The sequence below is a fragment of the Eleginops maclovinus genome, chromosome 7, assembly GCF_036324505.1.
Source record: "Eleginops maclovinus isolate JMC-PN-2008 ecotype Puerto Natales chromosome 7, JC_Emac_rtc_rv5, whole genome shotgun sequence".
NCBI lineage: Eukaryota > Metazoa > Chordata > Actinopteri > Perciformes > Eleginopidae > Eleginops > Eleginops maclovinus.
This window is the reverse complement of record NC_086355.1, coordinates 3,575,548-3,595,400: the sequence shown is the minus strand read 5'-3', so window position 1 is coordinate 3,595,400 and position 19,853 is coordinate 3,575,548. Positions and strand designations below refer to the sequence as shown.

General features: G+C 39.3%; 2 protein-coding genes, 1 long non-coding RNA gene, 6 other non-coding genes and 1 pseudogene across 9 annotated transcripts in view; 3 read left to right on the top strand and 7 right to left on the bottom strand.

The window, feature by feature from the left end:
• The window catches only part of wdfy2 (WD repeat and FYVE domain containing 2), a 13,467-nt gene extending 11,362 nt beyond the window's left edge, over positions 1-2,105 (top strand). Inside the window, exon 12 of the mRNA XM_063887504.1 lies at positions 1-2,105. This exon is cut by the window's left edge and continues 447 nt beyond it. The gene's annotated coding sequence lies outside the window, so the exon portion shown is untranslated.
• Positions 2,106-2,273: 168 nt separating this feature from the next.
• dhrs12 (dehydrogenase/reductase (SDR family) member 12) lies at positions 2,274-6,588 on the bottom strand. The gene is made up of 10 exons (XM_063887505.1): positions 6,370-6,588; positions 5,604-5,737; positions 4,777-4,859; positions 4,588-4,680; positions 4,418-4,499; positions 4,085-4,146; positions 3,877-3,981; positions 3,698-3,788; positions 3,335-3,472; positions 2,274-2,704 (listed from the first exon to the last, which is right to left on the bottom strand). The coding sequence occupies exons 1-10, from the start codon at positions 6,423-6,425 to the stop codon at positions 2,592-2,594; spliced, it is 957 nt and encodes a 318-aa protein (XP_063743575.1). The 5' UTR covers positions 6,426-6,588; the 3' UTR covers positions 2,274-2,591.
• A 931-nt stretch (positions 6,589-7,519) lies between these two features.
• On the top strand, positions 7,520-7,628 carry trnal-caa (transfer RNA leucine (anticodon CAA)). The gene is made up of 2 exons: positions 7,520-7,557; positions 7,583-7,628. It is a non-coding gene; the product is annotated as a tRNA-Leu (tRNA).
• Positions 7,629-9,013: 1,385 nt separating this feature from the next.
• LOC134867897 (5S ribosomal RNA) lies at positions 9,014-9,132 on the bottom strand. The gene has a single exon (XR_010166204.1). It is a non-coding gene; the product is annotated as a 5S ribosomal RNA (ribosomal RNA).
• A 1,240-nt stretch (positions 9,133-10,372) lies between these two features.
• LOC134867896 (5S ribosomal RNA) lies at positions 10,373-10,491 on the bottom strand. Its single transcript, XR_010166203.1, has one exon. It is a non-coding gene; the product is annotated as a 5S ribosomal RNA (ribosomal RNA).
• A 237-nt stretch (positions 10,492-10,728) lies between these two features.
• On the bottom strand, positions 10,729-10,847 carry LOC134867895 (5S ribosomal RNA). Its single transcript, XR_010166202.1, has one exon. It is a non-coding gene; the product is annotated as a 5S ribosomal RNA (ribosomal RNA).
• Positions 10,848-12,234: 1,387 nt separating this feature from the next.
• LOC134867894 (5S ribosomal RNA) lies at positions 12,235-12,353 on the bottom strand. Its single transcript, XR_010166201.1, has one exon. It is a non-coding gene; the product is annotated as a 5S ribosomal RNA (ribosomal RNA).
• A 1,387-nt stretch (positions 12,354-13,740) lies between these two features.
• On the bottom strand, positions 13,741-13,859 carry LOC134867893 (5S ribosomal RNA). Its single transcript, XR_010166200.1, has one exon. It is a non-coding gene; the product is annotated as a 5S ribosomal RNA (ribosomal RNA).
• Positions 13,860-13,879: 20 nt separating this feature from the next.
• LOC134866966 (uncharacterized) lies at positions 13,880-17,483 on the top strand. The gene is made up of 2 exons (XR_010166100.1): positions 13,880-16,716; positions 16,807-17,483. It is a non-coding gene; the product is annotated as an uncharacterized LOC134866966 (long non-coding RNA).
• An 870-nt stretch (positions 17,484-18,353) lies between these two features.
• On the bottom strand, positions 18,354-18,476 carry LOC134867899 (5S ribosomal RNA; annotated as a pseudogene).
• Positions 18,477-19,853: the final 1,377 nt, after the last annotated feature.

The following is a 19,853-nucleotide window of genomic DNA, read 5'->3' as shown; positions in this document are numbered from 1 at the left end:
AGTTAGACAGCTCATACCCTTAAACTCACTCATTCACTGTTAGCAGGCTGTAAGAGGAAGCTGTTTGATCACTTCTACACAACATGCACGACCTTCAGGAAGGATTTGTCAATTTTTTGCTTTCTAATCACTTCAAATCCAGCTGTGACCCCTTTATTCCATCCTCAAAGTCACCAAGAGACCAGTCATGAAGGACAGAGGACACATGGTGACACGTAGCGGAAATGAGCATTAAATATTAATCATGTTAAATAAAAAACCTGAAAACATAAACAGCAGATGTATAAAAAGCCCTGTAGTGTTTACTTGCCATCCTGCAGCCCTTAAAGGAATATTTCCCCGCAAAAATGATCATTTTGTAGATCAACTCACTCGTGTTCTCCTGAATTATTGAAGAAAACTTTTTCTCACATGCTTCCACAGTGAGTGAAGAATCTAAACACAGGAAAGTCTTTATGAATCGAAGTAAAAACAGCAAAACTTTATCAAAAGGTCTGTTTACAAACTCTCATTTAGGCTAACCCAAGTCTCACTGTGTCCCAAACAAATCAATTTCATGTGCAACCAAATAATCTCTCACCTAAAAGCTGCTGATGTTGAAAAAAGTTGATATAATGCTAACTTTCAAACATTTTCCTGGAGCAAAACATTGGTCAGATCCACAGAACTTAATTTCAAATTCTAGTAGTGATTATAAAGTTTGCAAAATACTAAAGAAATATCACTAAAATATTGGGAAAAGTATAAAAATGGAGTCTTTTACTTTTCTTTCTTTTACAGCTGAGGTTTGGACATTACAGTAGACATTGATTTTTATATTGTAGACCCTCGTCACGATACTGTCAGCACACAGTGTTTGCGTGCGTCCACTGAAGTGCAGAGTGCACCGGTGAAGCTTTGTAACCGTGCATTAACCACCAGACTGCTTGTGTGTTTTATGAGATTATTTATTATTCTACTTGTTGGTCTAAATGTTTCTGACACATATCATCGAGCTAATGAGTGGCATCACTTTCATTCATGTATCAGGACTGAAAGGATGTTAATGAACGTTTGATTTTGTTCTTATCATTACTGTCACTATACTGACTTTATGTCAATGCACTGGAATCAAAAATGTCACAAATGGCTGCTCTGAAGAAGATGTGATTTCTTTGTGATTATCAAGTTTGTGCTTTAACCGTCACATGGTAACTCTGATGAATCATAATCATGTTTGAACCCCGCTGAATATCTCCCAAAGATGTTTGATATTGACATTACAAATAAGGTTACGTTTAAAGGGGCCCTATTATGCTTTTGGTGGTTATCCCTTTCCTGTAGTGTCTTGTTGTGTGCATGTAAATGGTCTGCAAAGGCTAAAATCCCTCGCACTTCTATTGGGTAGCGCTCCAACACTCTAAGTGGTTGACCAATCACAGAAAAGCCGGTAAGCTAACCAATCAGAGCAGACTGGGGGTGAAAAGAGGGCAGTATGAGCTAAATAAAGAGCTTTTGAACATTAAAGCATCCAAACATGTCACAGTAGAGACACTAAATACAAAAATCAACCTGAAAATAAGCATGACACAACAGGAGAGACATATGAAGACTTTACTCACTGGACCTGTGGGTAAAGGAACTTCAAATGACCATACCAGTGTTTTTCTGAGGTTTCAGCTCCTAAAAATCCTGTAGATTTCATTTTTTGATTGCAGACCTGTTATAAATGCATGATGTACAGTTACAAGTTTTTGCCAGAAGCTGTTGGTTTCCAACTACATCATTGTTACTATCCACTAAAACTGTTAAGCTGTTGCTGCCTGGAATAGTCGTAAACAATACCCCAAAAAATACTGAAACACAAAAGCTTGTTAAGTAAATCCCTGTGTTGATGTAAAGTGTATGATTTAAATGGATGATTTGATAAAACCCAGACTGCATGAAGTCTTACGATGAAGAATATCTAAACTTCTGTTGCAGTCAAAATGAATTCATCCAAGGCCAGTGGTTCATTTTTCTGTTGCAGGAAAGATACATGTTGTGTGTTTCTGTGTCCGTTAATGTAACCATGTATGTGTAAATGACTAATTAAAAGAGCAAGTGCACCTACTCGACAAATGAGAGAGCATTTGTTGTCTTTGTTTTTGAACAATACCTAATCCCAATGTTTAGTCAGTGCCAGCCTTTATTATAACACTCAACATGACTAAAGGTAGTAAATCATTAAAGACCTTATTAGGCATCATATCACATGTTTTGAAGACATGACACACATGGATGGAAACGAGAGGAAGAGTTTAAATATATTTAATTTACAAATAACATTTAGCATTATTATATTCCTGCTTGATAAATATCTCCCAGTCGACTTGATGAATGCAGTATAAAGCATGTTATATTTAGTGTGTTTAAAGATGTACATTTTCCTTCTAGTTTGATTTAGTTGATTAAACTCCCAACAACACTGTACTTGGCTTTTGAGCTGTTTTGTTCTTCAACCATCATTAAAAAGAGTAAAAAATAAACGTCCTGTACATTAAAAAAGCCATTATGTAAACATTGGTGATGATTGAGGAGTGCTTGGTTTAATAAGTGCGTTTACAGAGATATTAAGGTTTGAACTTGAGGGCGAACTCCTCCAGAGCCGCCTGCAGCTTCTCCTCCTCCTGCGGGGAGGACCGAGAGGAGGCCAGAGGGAGGTGGGTCGCCACTGCTTTACGATCTGGAACACAAATTATGGAAATACATCAGACAAATGCATTAATCATGAAGCTGATATTCAGAGAGTTGATTGCACAAATCAGGATAGAACTAAGCCTTGTTTCTGTGCCGATGTGCTCTCATGTTTTATTGTAATACCACCCCTTGAGTGCCTTGTCATTTCTTTAAAAACACAAATACAAAGGCTGAAATGTTACCTAGAGCAACAGAGTTGTAAATGAGGTCTGTTCCAACATAAGCTGAAGATATGTTCACCTTTTGTTCTACGACATCACCTCAGGTTTGAAATTTGACGCTTATAGGTGTCTTTAAGGACAGCAGTTGCTGACAAGTGTCTAAATGAGACTACTAAACGTCCTCACGCTAAACATTAGCCCCCTTTAGCTCAGCAGTGGGGAGGTGAAGTCATGTAGTTAGTTTATTGAAGTAAGGCTTGTTTTTTTTGCTTGCCGATTGCATTTAAACTTCAGAAATCATTTCAGTTCAGCATTAAAATGCATAGAGTTGAACACAAAAACACAGCTGATTCCACTAAGAGGGGGGAGCCTCTATCATCTAATCATAAGATGTGATTGCAGAAAAACATGTTTTACAAAGTTGTAGAAAGACTGAACAGGTTTTAGTTTCTGACCCTGGAAGAAGAGTCCACTCGGCTGCTTGGCGGCGGCTGCAGACACAGCGAGCCACACGGCGGTGTCGGCGCCCATCGCCTCCGTCCTCAGTTTGGACTGCATCTTAGCGTGGAACGAAGGCATGGACGTCTGGACAGCTACAGAGAAACAGTTTAACAAGTTCAGTGTGTTTTCAGTTCATTGTAACATTTCAGTCCACTAAAGAGGTCTTCAACAGCTTCGGTTGTATTTCTTGTATTTCTTGTGTCACTTTTGGCTGCAAGAAAACCTCCACTGCACAGACAATCTGAAGATTTGTCTCCATGTCTCTAAGAAGGAAACCACTTCCTGTATTATAATTTTATATTCTGTCCTTAGTGTACCTGGTGTGTCGGCCCAGCCCGGGTGCATGCAGGAGAAGTGGATCTCTTTGTGCTGAGACGCCCATCTGTCTGTCAGAATCACCTGCTGTCTCTGTCAAAGTGTCAACACAAAAACACTTCAGCAAACACAAAACACGCCACAGTCATATCGTGCTTTAACTTCAATCCATCTCCTTCACTTTGTTCTGCGCGTAGGCCATGGTGCCGTCAAACGTCCCCTTCTCAAACTGCAGGTCGTCCACGTTCAGCTTCTGTGTGAGCATCCCGCCCGACGACACGGTAACCTAAAAGTACACGAGGTCTTTAAATTCTGATAGATTGCAAATATTTTACTACGCATATTTTACACGACACAAGGGTTTTGTGTAAAGTTCAAATTCAACCCACCACTCTCGGGTCTTCCACCTTCTTGAGCGCAGGTAACAGCGCTGCGGTGAGGATGTAGGTACCTGAAAAATAAAATAAGACATTTTTAGTAACACTTCTCTACAACATCTGCTATTTCCAAATGTAATCATTGGAAACTCTTAGGTAGCAAATGCACGTTAACAATTTGTATTTTATCATTCAGTTTTCACTTGCCAAATCGTTGTTTTTAAATGTAACTGCAAGTGTGTGTAAGACTTCTGTAAAGACAACCATTACTAGGAAGTGATTTTGTTAAATACAAAATATTTTTGTAAATCAACTAGTACTTAAAAACAGTTTCACTTTATTTACCAAGGGTATTTGTACCGAAGTTCTTCTCCAAACCCTCCTCAGTTAACTCTCTCTGGTTCACCATACAGCCGGCGTTGTTGATCTAGTAAACCCAACAAAAGATGACATTATAAACCAGAGTGTGTGTTGTTTTACAGGTAAACACTGATCTACAGGATACCAGAACCTACCAGAACATGCACCGTGTTGCTCTGTGAGAAGTTCTGGGCAAACTCCCAAACCTGTCTGGCGCTGGACATGTCAACAATGTGGACGTGAACGTTCTGGGAATAAAAGAAGAGTGTGTTTTACTTATCACTGGATTTGGATAGGAAGCATCTTCATCTTCTATCCTGCTTTTGGTGAGACAGATTCCTCACCTGATTTTTACTCTGTTCCACAATTTCCTCTTTGGCCGCTTCTGCTCGCCCCTTGTTTCGACAAACCATGTGAATTGTTCCTCCTGCAGACTCAGAAATAAAAATCAGTGGACAAACCAGCAGACACTTCCAGCCCCTTTCAGTGTGATTATTGCAAAAACAGGGACGTACAGATCAGGTGACAATGAATTAAAACTAAACATAAAAACAATAAAGAATGCAAAAGATGAATATAGTATAAAAGCCATGATGCTCTGATTTAAAGCCAGGTAAGAGAGGTTTATAACGAACAGCTGTTCAGATCAGATCTGCAAGTATTTTCATCATTATTTAATCTGCCAATCATTTCTCTAGTTTTGACTTTAAATGTAATTTTTGAAAAGCTGAAAACTGCCTATTCCGCCATTTTTTGAGTCTATAATGTATTTGTATTAATTCTGTCTATAATTTATATTAAGCTGTCTATGTTTATACTACCTCTATAGTGCATTCTATTTCTAGAATACTGTTCATAGTGTTTATACCCATATATACTGTCCATAATGCATATACGTTTTTCATGTCTGTCAGATATATGTGCTTATATGATACTATATAAAACACTACTTTATTTGCACTTGTGGTTGGACGCTAACTTCATTTCATTGTCTCAATACTAGGATAATAACACAATTACTCTTTTACTGAATTACTGATAGCTGGAAGTTGCCTCGCAAAGTTTTTGGTCGTACAGTCGTGACAGAGGACCAGTGTGGGCTTCCTGGTTCCTACACCAAAAACATGTCAGACACAGTCCTGTTGGAGGCCGGAGCTATTGAAACACTCACCTCTGCTGGCTATTTCCTGCGCAGTGGCTTTACCTATCCCACTGTTAGCTCCTGTGATCATGAAGGACCTCCCACTCAGGTTCACATCCAGGTCTGCAGGGACAAAATGCTTAGCTGCAGCTTCGTAGCCACTCCTGTTTCAAAGAATACATTGAAACACACATTGACAACAACAACGCCACATGTTCTGTGTAATACTGTAGAGGAGGTATGAAAACTCAGGTCAGCTATTTCCATTAGTGAATATCTTTAAAATAAGGTAAAGGATATTTGGATAGAGCTGGAACAACAAGTCAACCAGTGAAAATAATCAACATTCACATATTAAATCTTTGGGTTTGGAATTGGTCAGATACAACCAGCCATATAAAGACATCACTTGAACCCTGGGAAATTGTAAAGCACATTTTCAGTGGGGTAATCGGTGTTGACAATGACTTTTAATATATTTTAATGGAATAAAAGGCACGATGTTTGCCTCTGTAATGTATTGTAGAAGCAGTATAAAGAAGCAAAATTGGAGTAGAGCAGTCATGTCAAAATAGTACTTGAGTAAGTATACTTTGTTACATACCGATATTGTGTAAATACTGCTAGTTAAACAGTAACTTTAACACACTATACAACCGTACGGTGTCTTCATGTCTTCACGCTCAAGGAAATATGCATGGTTTAACATAGGAAGGAGTACATTTTGCAAGAATCATGAAAAACCACAATGTATTTGACTTTTTAAATAGCAAAACAAGTGATAATCCCCACTCACTTTGTATACTCCTGGAGTCCTTTCACAAACCAGACGGCGTTCCTGTAAAACGACATGATTTTTGAACACACTCGTGGCTCAGATTGTGTTTAAAAGGAGTTCAGTGAAAAGGGAGTGCAGTCTTTGGGCAGAGTCCAATGTAAGTGGTTCATAAAGTGGGGCTTATGTAGCATGGGTGTTATGTAGTAAGAGATGGGCGGGGAGTCACGTGATTAATAACAGGAAGTGCATCTTGAATAACCTTTGTAGCGCCCCTGGTGGACATATATGCGTATTACTATATATATAAGTATAAATAAATGAATGAATGAATAAATACGGAAATAAATATATAAATAAATACAGGAATACAAAAATGAAAGAATAAATAAATGTCGTAATAAATACAGGAATAAATACATGAAAGAATAAATAAATCTGGAAATAAATACAGGAATAAATAAATATAAGAATAAATAAATGTGGAAAATAAATATATGAAAGAATAAATATATGTGGAAATAAATACAGGATTTTTTTTGAAAAAACAATAAATAAATATGGTAATTGTTATACAAGAATAAATAAATGCATGAATATGGAAATCAAGTCAATGAATGTATAAATGAATTAATAAAAGTTGAAAATAAAATAAAACACATTATTATATATATTTAATGTATTTCTACATTTATGTTCACTTACATTTATTTATTTCTGTGTTTGTTTGCTAAGGAAGTATGAGGTCATACACTTAAGAAATAAATACAGCATTTATTTCTGTATTAAATTCCACATTTATTTACTTACACATTTGAATCATTTATTATTTTATTTATTAAATAATTCCCGTATTTAATCATACATTTATTTATGCATTTATGTATTTATTCATTTAGTAAATAGTCATGTACCTTTCCGTCCGCCATGTGTTAGCGCCCCTGGTGGACATATACGTGTACTATTACACAGTGTATAGCGGACTGCTGTCAACAACCCGGATACATGACGAAACCACGGCAGGGTTTCTTCTAGTTTAACGGTTTTAAGTAGCGCTTATTCAAATATTTCGCAAGTCGAATTGGATGAAAGTTAAACACCCATCGATATAGGGTACCTAACTGTCAAAGTGTAAATACTTTAGTATTTTCTTCAACGGAAATACATAGTTGTCAGGATGGCCGAGTGGTCTAAGGCGCCAGACTCAAGGTACAACCTTCCATTGTAATGGGTATTCTGGTCTCCGAATGGAGGCGTGGGTTCAAATCCCACTTCTGACAAACCTTTTTTGCGTCAGTGCTGTGTTTTGATTGTTAAACCTCTCCATGTCTCGTGTGAATTTCTACCTGATTACTTTAGTTCGTATGTTGTATTATGCCGTTCTGAGAGCAGCAAACACGATTAGTTATTATTCGAAAAAAACATTATTTGAGGCCATTTAATGACTACAGGAATAAATCAATACGGGAAGGAACAAATAATTAAAGAATAAATAAATGCTGAGAAACATACTGCACATACATTAATACATTCCTGCGTAAATATATAAATGTTGAAATAAAAATGCAAATAACAAGATAGAAACACCAAATCCCCAAAAGATCCAGGCATTTTTCTGGACCTTCATATTTAGAATCGGAGGATGAAACCCTTTTTATTAGTCACATACATGCACACAGCAGAGCACACACAGTGAAATTGGTCCTCTGCATTTAACCCATCCTATTACTAGGAGCAGTGGGCAGCTATGGGCAGCGCCTGGGGATCCAATCCATTATATCCAAGATATAATTAAAACACACCCGTGAGGAAAAGCATTGACTGGATGTTCATTCTTCAACATGCACTTTATTTTGAGCTAATGTAAGTACTAATAGCAAAATTAAGATTAGCAAAACTAGAAAATATTACGCAGGCAAAAACATCCAAAGTCCAGGTAAGAAAGTCCTTAATCCAATAATCAAAACACCAACAGTACAATGACAGCGGTTTATCAATTGCTCTTTTTCCTTTCCTGTGGCCTCCTTGTGTCTTTCCCTGGTAAAAAAAAGAAAGTGTACATTTGGGTGCATTAATCCCAAAAACACCTGTCTCCAATATATACGTCATCACAAGGTGCCAAAAACTGCTTTCAAAACAAAAGCATAAACAACTACTTCAATTAACTTCAACAATTACTGTAAGAGACATTTTAAGGAAAGGCCTGTTTGGTTTAACTGTCACAACTGTGTGTTATTCACTGTGTGTCATATAATTTCAAAATGAAAAAGAAATGAATACAAAAAGGTAAAAACAACTAAACATGAACAGAAAAGGATTATTGGTGAAATATATACCTGATACATTAGTACACCGGTTACATTATCCACACAGTATATCAGCCAGGTCATTCCCGGGAGTTAAAGCACCAAACAGTAACTTTAATATTGGGCTTAAGCTCCCACAGTTACACTAAATTACATGACAGGCAACAAACGAGTCCAATGAGAGTTTGTATTCTGGCCCCGACTTTTTAAAAGTCCTGTCTCCATTGAAGAGGGAGCACTGCCCTCTGGTGGTGATACACGAGAATAAAATGCCTTTTGCACCAGACAGAAAATATCTAAAGATATGTTTCCTAATGTGAGTTCATATTTCTGGTTAATTGTAAACCAAAAAAAGTAAAAGCTTACGGCACCGGGTATTCCCAGGCGGTCTCCCATCCAAGTACTGACCCGGCCCGACCCTGCTTAGCTTCCGAGATCGGACGAGATCGGGCGTGTTCAGGGTGGTATGGCCGTAAACGAAATTTCAGGAGACACACAGGCTCTTTATACATGGTAAAACACTAGTAAGGGTACTCAGTACTGCTGTATGTGGTTAGGAAATTCTATGGTGTTTAAGTTAACAAAAATGTGAAACTAGAAATCTTACGCTGGCAAAAACATCCAAAGTCCAGGTAAGAAAGTCCTTAATCCAATAATCAAAACACCAACAGTACAATGACAGCGGTTTATCTATTGCTCTTTTTCCTTTCCTGTGGCCTCCTTGTGTCTTTCCCTGGTCAAACCTTTGTCAGCTTTGGTGCAGTAATCCCACAAACACCTGTCTCCAATACATACATAAACAGCAGGTGCCAAAACTTTCAAAAATAAAACAACTACTTCAATAACTACTGTAAACTATTGTAATCCAAGGTCATGTTGGGTTTAAACTGTGTGTTATTCACTGTGTGTGCCATAGGGTGTCGCTGTCTTATTACCTATAGGGCTCAGGTGTATGAGGTGTAAAGTCTAACAGGATTGGGTGTGTCTGACCCCGGAAGAGCATGGATTTTGACCAGCGTAGCGCGAGTGTGTGAGTACAGCAAAGATTGTTTGCTCGGGAGATGAACTGAATATTGATGGATATAGACTGTACTTTATCATGCGCAACAAGAGACAGTAAATGGATGGTATTATGCTGCACCTGATAACAAGCCTACCGATTTCTCATTTTAAACACCACCACAAATGGTATCTGAAAACTCAGCTGTTCGACTGCATCTTTTGTCTGTAGCACTTACAAAGGATTTGGCTTTAGGGGAAGCTAATGCAGTAGCACTTAATGTGTTTGGGTTTATAGATAGGAAGTGTACCTGCAGGATTTTTGCTTTTGAGTTTGTTTCTTCACGGTTTATTGCACGTATTATTGTCAGTCTCTTTGGATCAACACGTCAGCTAAATGTAATGTATCTTATCCACACAGTTTATCAGCCAGGTCATTCCCGGGAGTTAAAGCACCAAACAGTAACTTTAGTATTATGCTTAAGCTCCCACAGTTACTCTAAAATACATGACAGGCAACAAACGAGTTCAATTAGAGACAATTAGTTTGTATTCTGGCCCTGACTTTTTAAAAGTCCTGTCTCCATTGAAGAGGGAGCACTGCCCTCTGGTGGTGATACACGAGAATAAAAAGCCTTTTGCACCAGACAGAAAATATCTAAAGATATGTTTCCTAATGTGAGTTCATATTTCTGGTTAATTGTAACAAAAAAAGTAAAAGCTTACGGCACCGGGTATTCCCAGGCGGTCTCCCATCCAAGTACTGACCCGGCCCGACCCTGCTTAGCTTCCGAGATCGGACGAGATCGGGCGTGTTCAGGGTGGTATGGCCGTAAACGAAATTTCAGGAGACACACAGGCTCTTTATAGATGGTGAAACACCAGAAATGAATCTCAGGCTTTTAGAATATGGCTGGAATAAATCTAATGTTTTATTTTAATCAAAGAATTCCCAAGAAAGACAAAAAGCAACAGTTATGGATCTTTACTCATTTCTTTTGGATCACAAATATAGCAAAACGTTGACTGGATGTTCATTCTTCACCACGAACTATAGGCCTGTAAAAAAAGTAAAAGCTTACGGCACCGGGTATTCCCAGGCGGTCTCCCATCCAAGTACTGACCCGGCCCGACCCTGCTTAGCTTCCGAGATCGGACGAGATCGGGCGTGTTCAGGGTGGTATGGCCGTAAACGAAATTTCAGGAGACACACAGGCTATTTATACATGGTTAAACACCAGTAAGGGTACTCAGTACTGCTGTATGTGGTTCGGAAATGCTATGGTGTTTAAGTTAACAAAATCACAGATATATTTTAAACACACCAATGAGGAAAACATTGACTGGAGGTTCATTAATTCAACATAAACTTATTTTGAAGACCTGTAAGTACTACTTGTAGCAAAATTATAAGGGATTCAAACTGAAATTGTATTCAAACTTGAAAATGCGAAACCAGGAAATCTTACGCAGGCAAAAACATCCAAAGTCCAGGTAAGAAAGTCCTTAATCCAATAATCAAAACACCAACAGTACAATGACAGCGGTTTATCTATTGCTCTTTTTCCTTTCCTGTGGCCTCCTTGTGTCTTTCCCTGGTCAAACCTCTTGTCAGCTTTGGTGCAGTAATCCCACAAACACCTCTGTCCAATACATACATAAACAGCAGGTGCCAAAACTTTCAAAAATAAAACAACTACTTCAATAACTACTGTAAACTAATGTAATCCAAGGTCATGTTGGGTTTAAACTGTGTGTTATTCACTGTGTGTGCCATAGGGTGTCGCTGTCTTATTACCTATAGGGCTCAGGTGTATGAGGTGTAAAGTCTAACAGGATTGGGTGTGTCTGACCCCGGAAGAGCATGGATTTTGACCAGCGTAGCGCGAGTGTGTGAGTACAGCAAAGATTGTTTGCTCGGGAGATGAACTGAATATTGATGGATATAGACTGTACTTTATCATGCGCAACAAGAGACAGTAAATGGATGGTATTATGCTGCACCTGATAACAAGCCTACCGATTTCTCATTTTAAACACCACCACAAATGGTATCTGAAAACTCAGCTGTTCGACTGCATCTTTTGTCTGTAGCACTTACAAAGGATTTGGCTTTAGGGGAAGCTAATGCAGTAGCACTTAATGTGTTTGGGTTTATAGATAGGAAGTGTACCTGCAGGATTTTTGCTTTTGAGTTTGTTTCTTCACGGTTTATTGCACGTATTATTGTCAGTCTCTTTGGATCAACACGTCAGCTAAATGTAATGTATCTTATCCACACAGTTTATCAGCCAGGTCATTCCCGGGAGTTAAAGCACCAAACAGTAACTTTAGTATTATGCTTAAGCTCCCACAGTTACTCTAAAATACATGACAGGCAAAAAACGAGTTCAATTAGAGACAATTAGTTTGTATTCTGGCCCTGACTTTTTAAAAGTCCTGTCTCGATTGAAGAGGGAGCACTGCCCTCTGGTGGTGATACACGAGAATAAAAAGCCTTTTGCACCAGACAGAAAATATCTAAAGATATGTTTCCTAATGTGAGTTCATATTTCCGGTTAATTGTAACAAAAAAAGTAAAAGCTTACGGCACCGGGTATTCCCAGGCGGTCTCCCATCCAAGTACTGACCCGGCCCGACCCTGCTTAGCTTCCGAGATCGGACGAGATCGGGCGTGTTCAGGGTGGTATGGCCGTAAACGAAATTTCAGGAGACACACAGGCTATTTATACATGGTTAAACACCAGTAAGGGTACTCAGTACTGCTGTATGTGGTTCGGAAATGCTATGGTGTTTAAGTTAACAAAATCACAGATATATTTTAAACACACCAATGAGGAAAACATTGACTGGAGGTTCATTAATTCAACATAAACTTATTTTGAAGACCTGTAAGTACTACTTGTAGCAAAATTATAAGGGATTCAAACTGAAATTGTATTCAAACTTGAAAATGCGAAACCAGGAAATCTTACGCAGGCAAAAACATCCAAAGTCCAGGTAAGAAAGTCCTTAATCCAATAATCAAAACACCAACAGTACAATGACAGCGGTTTATCTATTGCTCTTTTTCCTTTCCTGTGGCCTCCTTGTGTCTTTCCCTGGTCAAACCTTTTGTCAGCTTTGGTGCAGTAATCCCACAAACACCTGTCTCCAATACATACATAAACAGCAGGTGCCAAAACTTTCAAAAATAAAACAACTACTTCAATAACTACTGTAAACTATTGTAATCCAAGGTCATGTTGGGTTTAAACTGTGTGTTATTCACTGTGTGTGCCATAGGGTGTCGCTGTCTTATTACCTATAGGGCTCAGGTGTATGAGGTGTAAAGTCTAACAGGATTGGGTGTGTCTGACCCCGGAAGAGCATGGATTTTGACCAGCGTAGCGCGAGTGTGTGAGTACAGCAAAGATTGTTTGCTCGGGAGATGAACTGAATATTGATGGATATAGACTGTACTTTATCATGCGCAACAAGAGACAGTAAATGGATGGTATTATGCTGCACCTGATAACAAGCCTACCGATTTCTCATTTTAAACACCACCACAAATGGTATCTGAAAACTCAGCTGTTCGACTGCATCTTTTGTCTGTAGCACTTACAAAGGATTTGGCTTTAGGGGAAGCTAATGCAGTAGCACTTAATGTGTTTGGGTTTATAGATAGGAAGTGTACCTGCAGGATTTTTGCTTTTGAGTTTGTTTCTTCACGGTTTATTGCACGTATTATTGTCAGTCTCTTTGGATCAACACGTCAGCTAAATGTAATGTATCTTATCCACACAGTTTATCAGCCAGGTCATTCCCGGGAGTTAAAGCACCAAACAGTAACTTTAGTATTATGCTTAAGCTCCCACAGTTACTCTAAAATACATGACAGGCAAAAAACGAGTTCAATTAGAGACAATTAGTTTGTATTCTGGCCCTGACTTTTTAAAAGTCCTGTCTCGATTGAAGAGGGAGCACTGCCCTCTGGTGGTGATACACGAGAATAAAAAGCCTTTTGCACCAGACAGAAAATATCTAAAGATATGTTTCCTAATGTGAGTTCATATTTCCGGTTAATTGTAACAAAAAAAGTAAAAGCTTACGGCACCGGGTATTCCCAGGCGGTCTCCCATCCAAGTACTGACCCGGCCCGACCCTGCTTAGCTTCCGAGATCGGACGAGATCGGGCGTGTTCAGGGTGGTATGGCCGTAAACGAAATTTCAGGAGACACACAGGCTATTTATACATGGTTAAACACCAGTAAGGGTACTCAGTACTGCTGTATGTGGTTCGGAAATGCTATGGTGTTTAAGTTAACAAAATCACAGATATATTTTAAACACACCAATGAGGAAAACATTGACTGGAGGTTCATTAATTCAACATAAACTTATTTTGAAGACCTGTAAGTACTACTTGTAGCAAAATTATAAGGGATTCAAACTGAAATTGTATTCAAACTTGAAAATGCGAAACCAGGAAATCTTACGCAGGCAAAAACATCCAAAGTCCAGGTAAGAAAGTCCTTAATCCAATAATCAAAATACCAACAGTACAATGACAGCGGTTTATCTATTGCTCTTTTTCCTTTCCTGTGGCCTCCTTGTGTCTTTCCCTGGTCAAACCTCTGGTCAGCTTTGGTGCAGTAATCCCACAAACACCTCTGTCCAATACATACATAAACAGCAGGTGCCAAAACTTTCAAAAATAAAACAACTACTTCAATAACTACTGTAAACTAATGTAATCCAAGGTCATGTTGGGTTTAAACTGTGTGTTATTCACTGTGTGTGCCATAGGGTGTCGCTGTCTTATTACCTATAGGGCTCAGGTGTATGAGGTGTAAAGTCTAACAGGATTGGGTGTGTCTGACCCCGGAAGAGCATGGATTTTGACCAGCGTAGCGCGAGTGTGTGAGTACAGCAAAGATTGTTTGCTCGGGAGATGAACTGAATATTGATGGATATAGACTGTACTTTATCATGCACAACAAGAGACAGTAAATGGATGGTATTATGCTGCACCTGATAACAAGCCTACCGATTTCTCATTTTAAACACCACCACAAATGGTATCTGAAAACTCAGCTGTTCGACTGCATCTTTTGTCTGTAGCACTTACAAAGGATTTGGCTTTAGGGGAAGCTAATGCAGTAGCACTTAATGTGTTTGGGTTTATAGATAGGAAGTGTACCTGCAGGATTTTTGCTTTTGAGTTTGTTTCTTCACGGTTTATTGCACGTATTATTGTCAGTCTCTTTGGATCAACACGTCAGCTAAATGTAATGTATCTTATCCACACAGTTTATCAGCCAGGTCATTCCCGGGAGTTAAAGCACCAAACAGTAACTTTAGTATTATGCTTAAGCTCCCACAGTTACTCTAAAATACATGACAGGCAACAAACGAGTCCAATTAGTTTGTATTCTGGCCCTGACTTTTTAAAAGTCCTGTCTCGATTGAAGAGGGAGCACTGCCCTCTGGTGGTGATACACCAGAATAAAAAGCCTTTTGCACCAGACAGAAAATATCTAAAGATATGTTTCCTAATGTGAGTTCATATTTCCGGTTAATTGTAACAAAAAAAGTAAAAGCTTACGGCACCGGGTATTCCCAGGCGGTCGAACTGCCAAGTCCCTACTAGCGACCAATGGTTGAGCAGAGCTGAGCAAAGCTGAGCAGCGATCAGCCAATGGTTGAGCAATGCTGAGCAGAGCTGAGCGCTCAACAGACCAATCATTGAGCGATCAGGCTCACGTTTGTGTGTGACGTCACACTTGGGTCGTCTGCATTTTGAAACAAGATGGCGGCCGATAGCTGCCAAATGGATTGATAATATACATTTAATGCTCCCGTTTCTCTCAGGTAAGTTCAATCTTTTTCATTCTTGGCTCTTTTTGTAGGTAATTCGGTGGTGCATTTAGCCAGCTAGGTGTCACTTTTGCTGTGTTGAATGATTCTATGAAAACCGGCAGATTAACGCGACTGTTAACAGCTGAACCGGCGAATCCAGCTATAGCCTACTGTACACATTTGACACTCTGTTTCCCTCTAGTAATTTCAATATTCTTCATTCTTAGCTCTTTCTGTTGGTAATTCGGTGGTGCATTTAGCCAGCTAGGTGTCACTTTTGCTGTGTTGAATGATTCTATGAAAACCGGCAGATTAACTCGACTGTTAACAGCTGAACCGGCGAATCCAGCGATAGCCTACTGTACACATTTGACGCTCTTGTTTCCCTCTAGTAATTTCAATATTCTTCATTCTTAGCTCTTTCTGTTGGTAATTCGGTGGTGCATTTAGCCAGCTATGTGTCACTTTTGCTGTGTTGAATGATTCTATGAAAACCGGCAGATTAACGCGACTGTTAAAAGCTGAACCGGCGAATCCAGCAATAGCCTACTGCACACATTTGACGCTCTCGTTTCCCTCTGGTAATTTCAATATTCTTCATTCTTAGCTCTTTCTGTTGGTAATTCGGTGGTGCATTTAGCCAGCTAGGTGTCACTTTTGCTGTGTTGAATGATTCTGTGGAAACCGGCAGAAAAACGCCACTGTTTACACATGCGGATTTGACATGTTCTTGTGAATGGATCCTCTTGCCATCCTCTTGCCATTAAATATGGCCTAGCTTTTCACTTAGATCGATATCTATGGAATCTGGTAGCTTTACAGCAATATTTAGGTTTGAGATATGTGTTTTGGAGGTGTGACTTGTCCGCTGTGGAGTTTGGAACAGATTTACCTACATGTTGTTTATCAACATGTAATTGCTGATTTTGGATAGGGAGAAGTTTAACTGAAAACGTTATATTCCTCTTTCCACAGGTCTCCATGCTGATTAGTGTTGCTTTAAACATGGAGAAGTGTAGCATTTGCAGCATTTGCAGCAAAAGTTTCACTTTAAAGCGACAGTTGTGCCCAAGGTGATAGCACACAGGCGAGTGCTGTCTTTTGACCCCATGCCAGTGGCACCTACTCTGCCGACAACCTTACCGGTTCCAGCTTGAGCTCAGGTGCAGTACCAGAACCTGGATCACCTGGCTGGGGAAAGGCGTGGGGCAAAACAAAGGTAAGCACATTCTTTCACAGGTATACTTAACCAAATATTTACATAGTTGAATGCTTTCACCATCCTGTCACTCCCCGCATGTTATTGCAGGCTAGAAATGAAGACACCATCAGAGCAGGGGAACAAGCCCATCCAGCCCAAGCCTGCCACGTACATCCCGCCTCGTGTGTGTGCTGCACCAGTACTGCTGGTGGTCCCGGCACAGCCGCGGGCTCCATCCATGATGCTGCCAGGGACATCCTGCAGTCAGGGCATTGCTGGCTTTATGCCAGCTGCACCGCCACCTGTGCCTGTGTCCAAACCAGCCAAGCCTCACAGATCCTTGAGGCCATGCGGGGCGTGCCAGGTACCCAATTGTGGGGGGAAGCGTAAAAGATATACACCCTCAAAAGATAAGGTTTCTGGAAGCAAGCAGAAAATCTTTACATTCTGCCCTTCAACCAGAAAGGCCACCACCTCGGGTTTTGAAGGTGTGGTGTACGAAAGTTTTGAGCATTTCAAAAGAGTGGTTGATGATGCATTAGAATAAACATATTAGTATGTGTTATATGTTTTATATTTTATATATGTTTATGTTTTATATTTTATATATGTTTTATATGTTCAATATGTTTCAGATTTTATATGTTTATATGTTTTATATCTTTTATATGTTTATACCAAAGTTTGTGGGTCAGTTTCTAATCCTTGCAATACTGCATTTTGTACTGATAATTCTTATTTATACTTTTGTATCAACATAACCTTGATTAAACACTTTAAACTGGTTTGAGATCCGTTTTTATGTCATAGAAGAGTGTAGGGTGGAAAGGGTGTGAGGTGTTCCTGTCACCGGGAAGTGCGAGGTGCATTTGTCCTCACAGGGCAAATGGGGCTCAGACCAAATGGGCCGCTCCAATTTACATCCTCCAGTTCAAAGCCATGATCAAAAAGACCCAACACTCTTGTATTCATGAACCTTGCCGGGAAGGAAGGACGGGAGGAAGGACAGCGCCATGGGGCTCAGACCAAAGGGCCCTTCCAGTTCACAGCCATGATCAAAAAGACCCAACACTTTTGTATTCATGAATACATATATATATATATACTGTATATGTGTGTCTATTATATGTTTAGCTTTTGTCTTGTATATTTATTGTACATTTAGTAGGTTTATTATAGGTGTATAATAGTTTTGCGAGCCTTTTTTATGACACAGAAGAGTGTATGGTGGAAAGATTGTAAAGTCTTTCACTATCACGTAATGAATAATGAAAGGGAAGAAAACAGGCTTTCCAATGGTATAAGATTTATTGCCAAGAAGCATTGTTACAACAAAGAAATAATCTACCAAACACACATTTCCTTACTTTTTGTGCTGAGTATATTTGGTAATTTATGAATAACATTTTTAAGCAATAATATAAATAAGCCAAAAATGTATATACAATTATACACTTTTCCACCTTAATATATAAATGTCATCAATACACTATCAACTAGACAAATAATACAAACAACATCCAGCAGCTAAGTGGATTTCAATCATCTGGACCTTATACATGACATTTCTGTAAATAAAGCTTGGTGCAAGTGAACACCAGGGGGCATCCTTCATCCTGATCAATTTTCGCCATGATCCCAGGTTGAGCAATAGGGACTTGGGGGGGAGATGAGCCATTCCCAGGCGGTCTCCCATCCAAGTACTGACCCGGCCCGACCCTGCTTAGCTTCCGAGATCGGACGAGATCGGGCGTGTTCAGGGTGGTATGGCCGTAAACGAAATTTCAGGAGACACACAGGCTATTTATACATGGTTAAACACCAGTAAGGGTACTCAGTACTGCTGTATGTGGTTCGGAAATGCTATGGTGTTTAAGTTAACAAAATCACAGATATATTTTAAACACACCAATGAGGAAAACATTGACTGGAGGTTCATTAATTCAACATAAACTTATTTTGAAGACCTGTAAGTACTACTTGTAGCAAAATTATAAGGGATTCAAACTGAAATTGTATTCAAACTTGAAAATGCGAAACCAGGAAATCTTACGCAGGCAAAAACATCCAAAGTCCAGGTAAGAAAGTCCTTAATCCAATAATCAAAACACCAACAGTACAATGACAGCGGTTTATCTATTGCTCTTTTTCCTTTCCTGTGGCCTCCTTGTGTCTTTCCCTGGTCAAACCTTTTGTCAGCTTTGGTGCAGTAATCCCACAAACACCTGTCTCCAATACATACATAAACAGCAGGTGCCAAAACTTTCAAAAATAAAACAACTACTTCAATAACTACTGTAAACTATTGTAATCCAAGGTCATGTTGGGTTTAAACTGTGTGTAATTCACAGTGTGTGCCATAGGGTGTCGCTGTCTCATTACCTATAGGGCTCAGGTGTATGAGGTGTAAAGTCTAACAGGATTGGGTGTGTCTGACCCCGGAAGAGCATGGATTTTGACCAGCGTAGCGCGAGTGTGTGAGTACAGCAAAGATTGTTTGCTCGGGAGATGAACTGAATATTGATGGATATAGACTGTACTTTATCATGCGCAACAAGAGACAGTAAATGGATGGTATTATGCTGCACCTGATAACAAGCCTACCGATTTCTCATTTTAATCACCACCACAAATGGTATCTGAAAACTCAGCTGTTCGACTGCATCTTTTGTCTGTAGCACTTACAAAGGATTTGGCTTTAGGGGAAGCTAATGCAGTAGCACTTAATGTGTTTGGGTTTATAGATAGGAAGTGTACCTGCAGGATTTTTGCTTTTGAGTTTGTTTCTTCACGGTTTATTGCACGTATTATTGTCAGTCTCTTTGGATCAACACGTCAGCTAAATTAATTAGTTACAGGAAGTATCCGGGGTTAAGCCAAAAACTGTATCTTATCCACGTTAACAATCATGAGGCAAAGATTAAGACTAAGCTCTTTTATGGTACATTTTAATCCGCCTTGAAGGAGATGCTCGTGGTATACAAGAATAAAAAGCCTTTGCAAAAGAAAAATCTAAAGGAATTTACCTAATGTGATCAATTTCGTTAATTGTAACAAAAGAAAAGCTACGGACCGGTATCCAGGCGGTCTCCCATCCAATACTGACCCGGCCCGACCCTGCTTTGTTCCAGATCGGACAGATCGGGCGTGTTCAG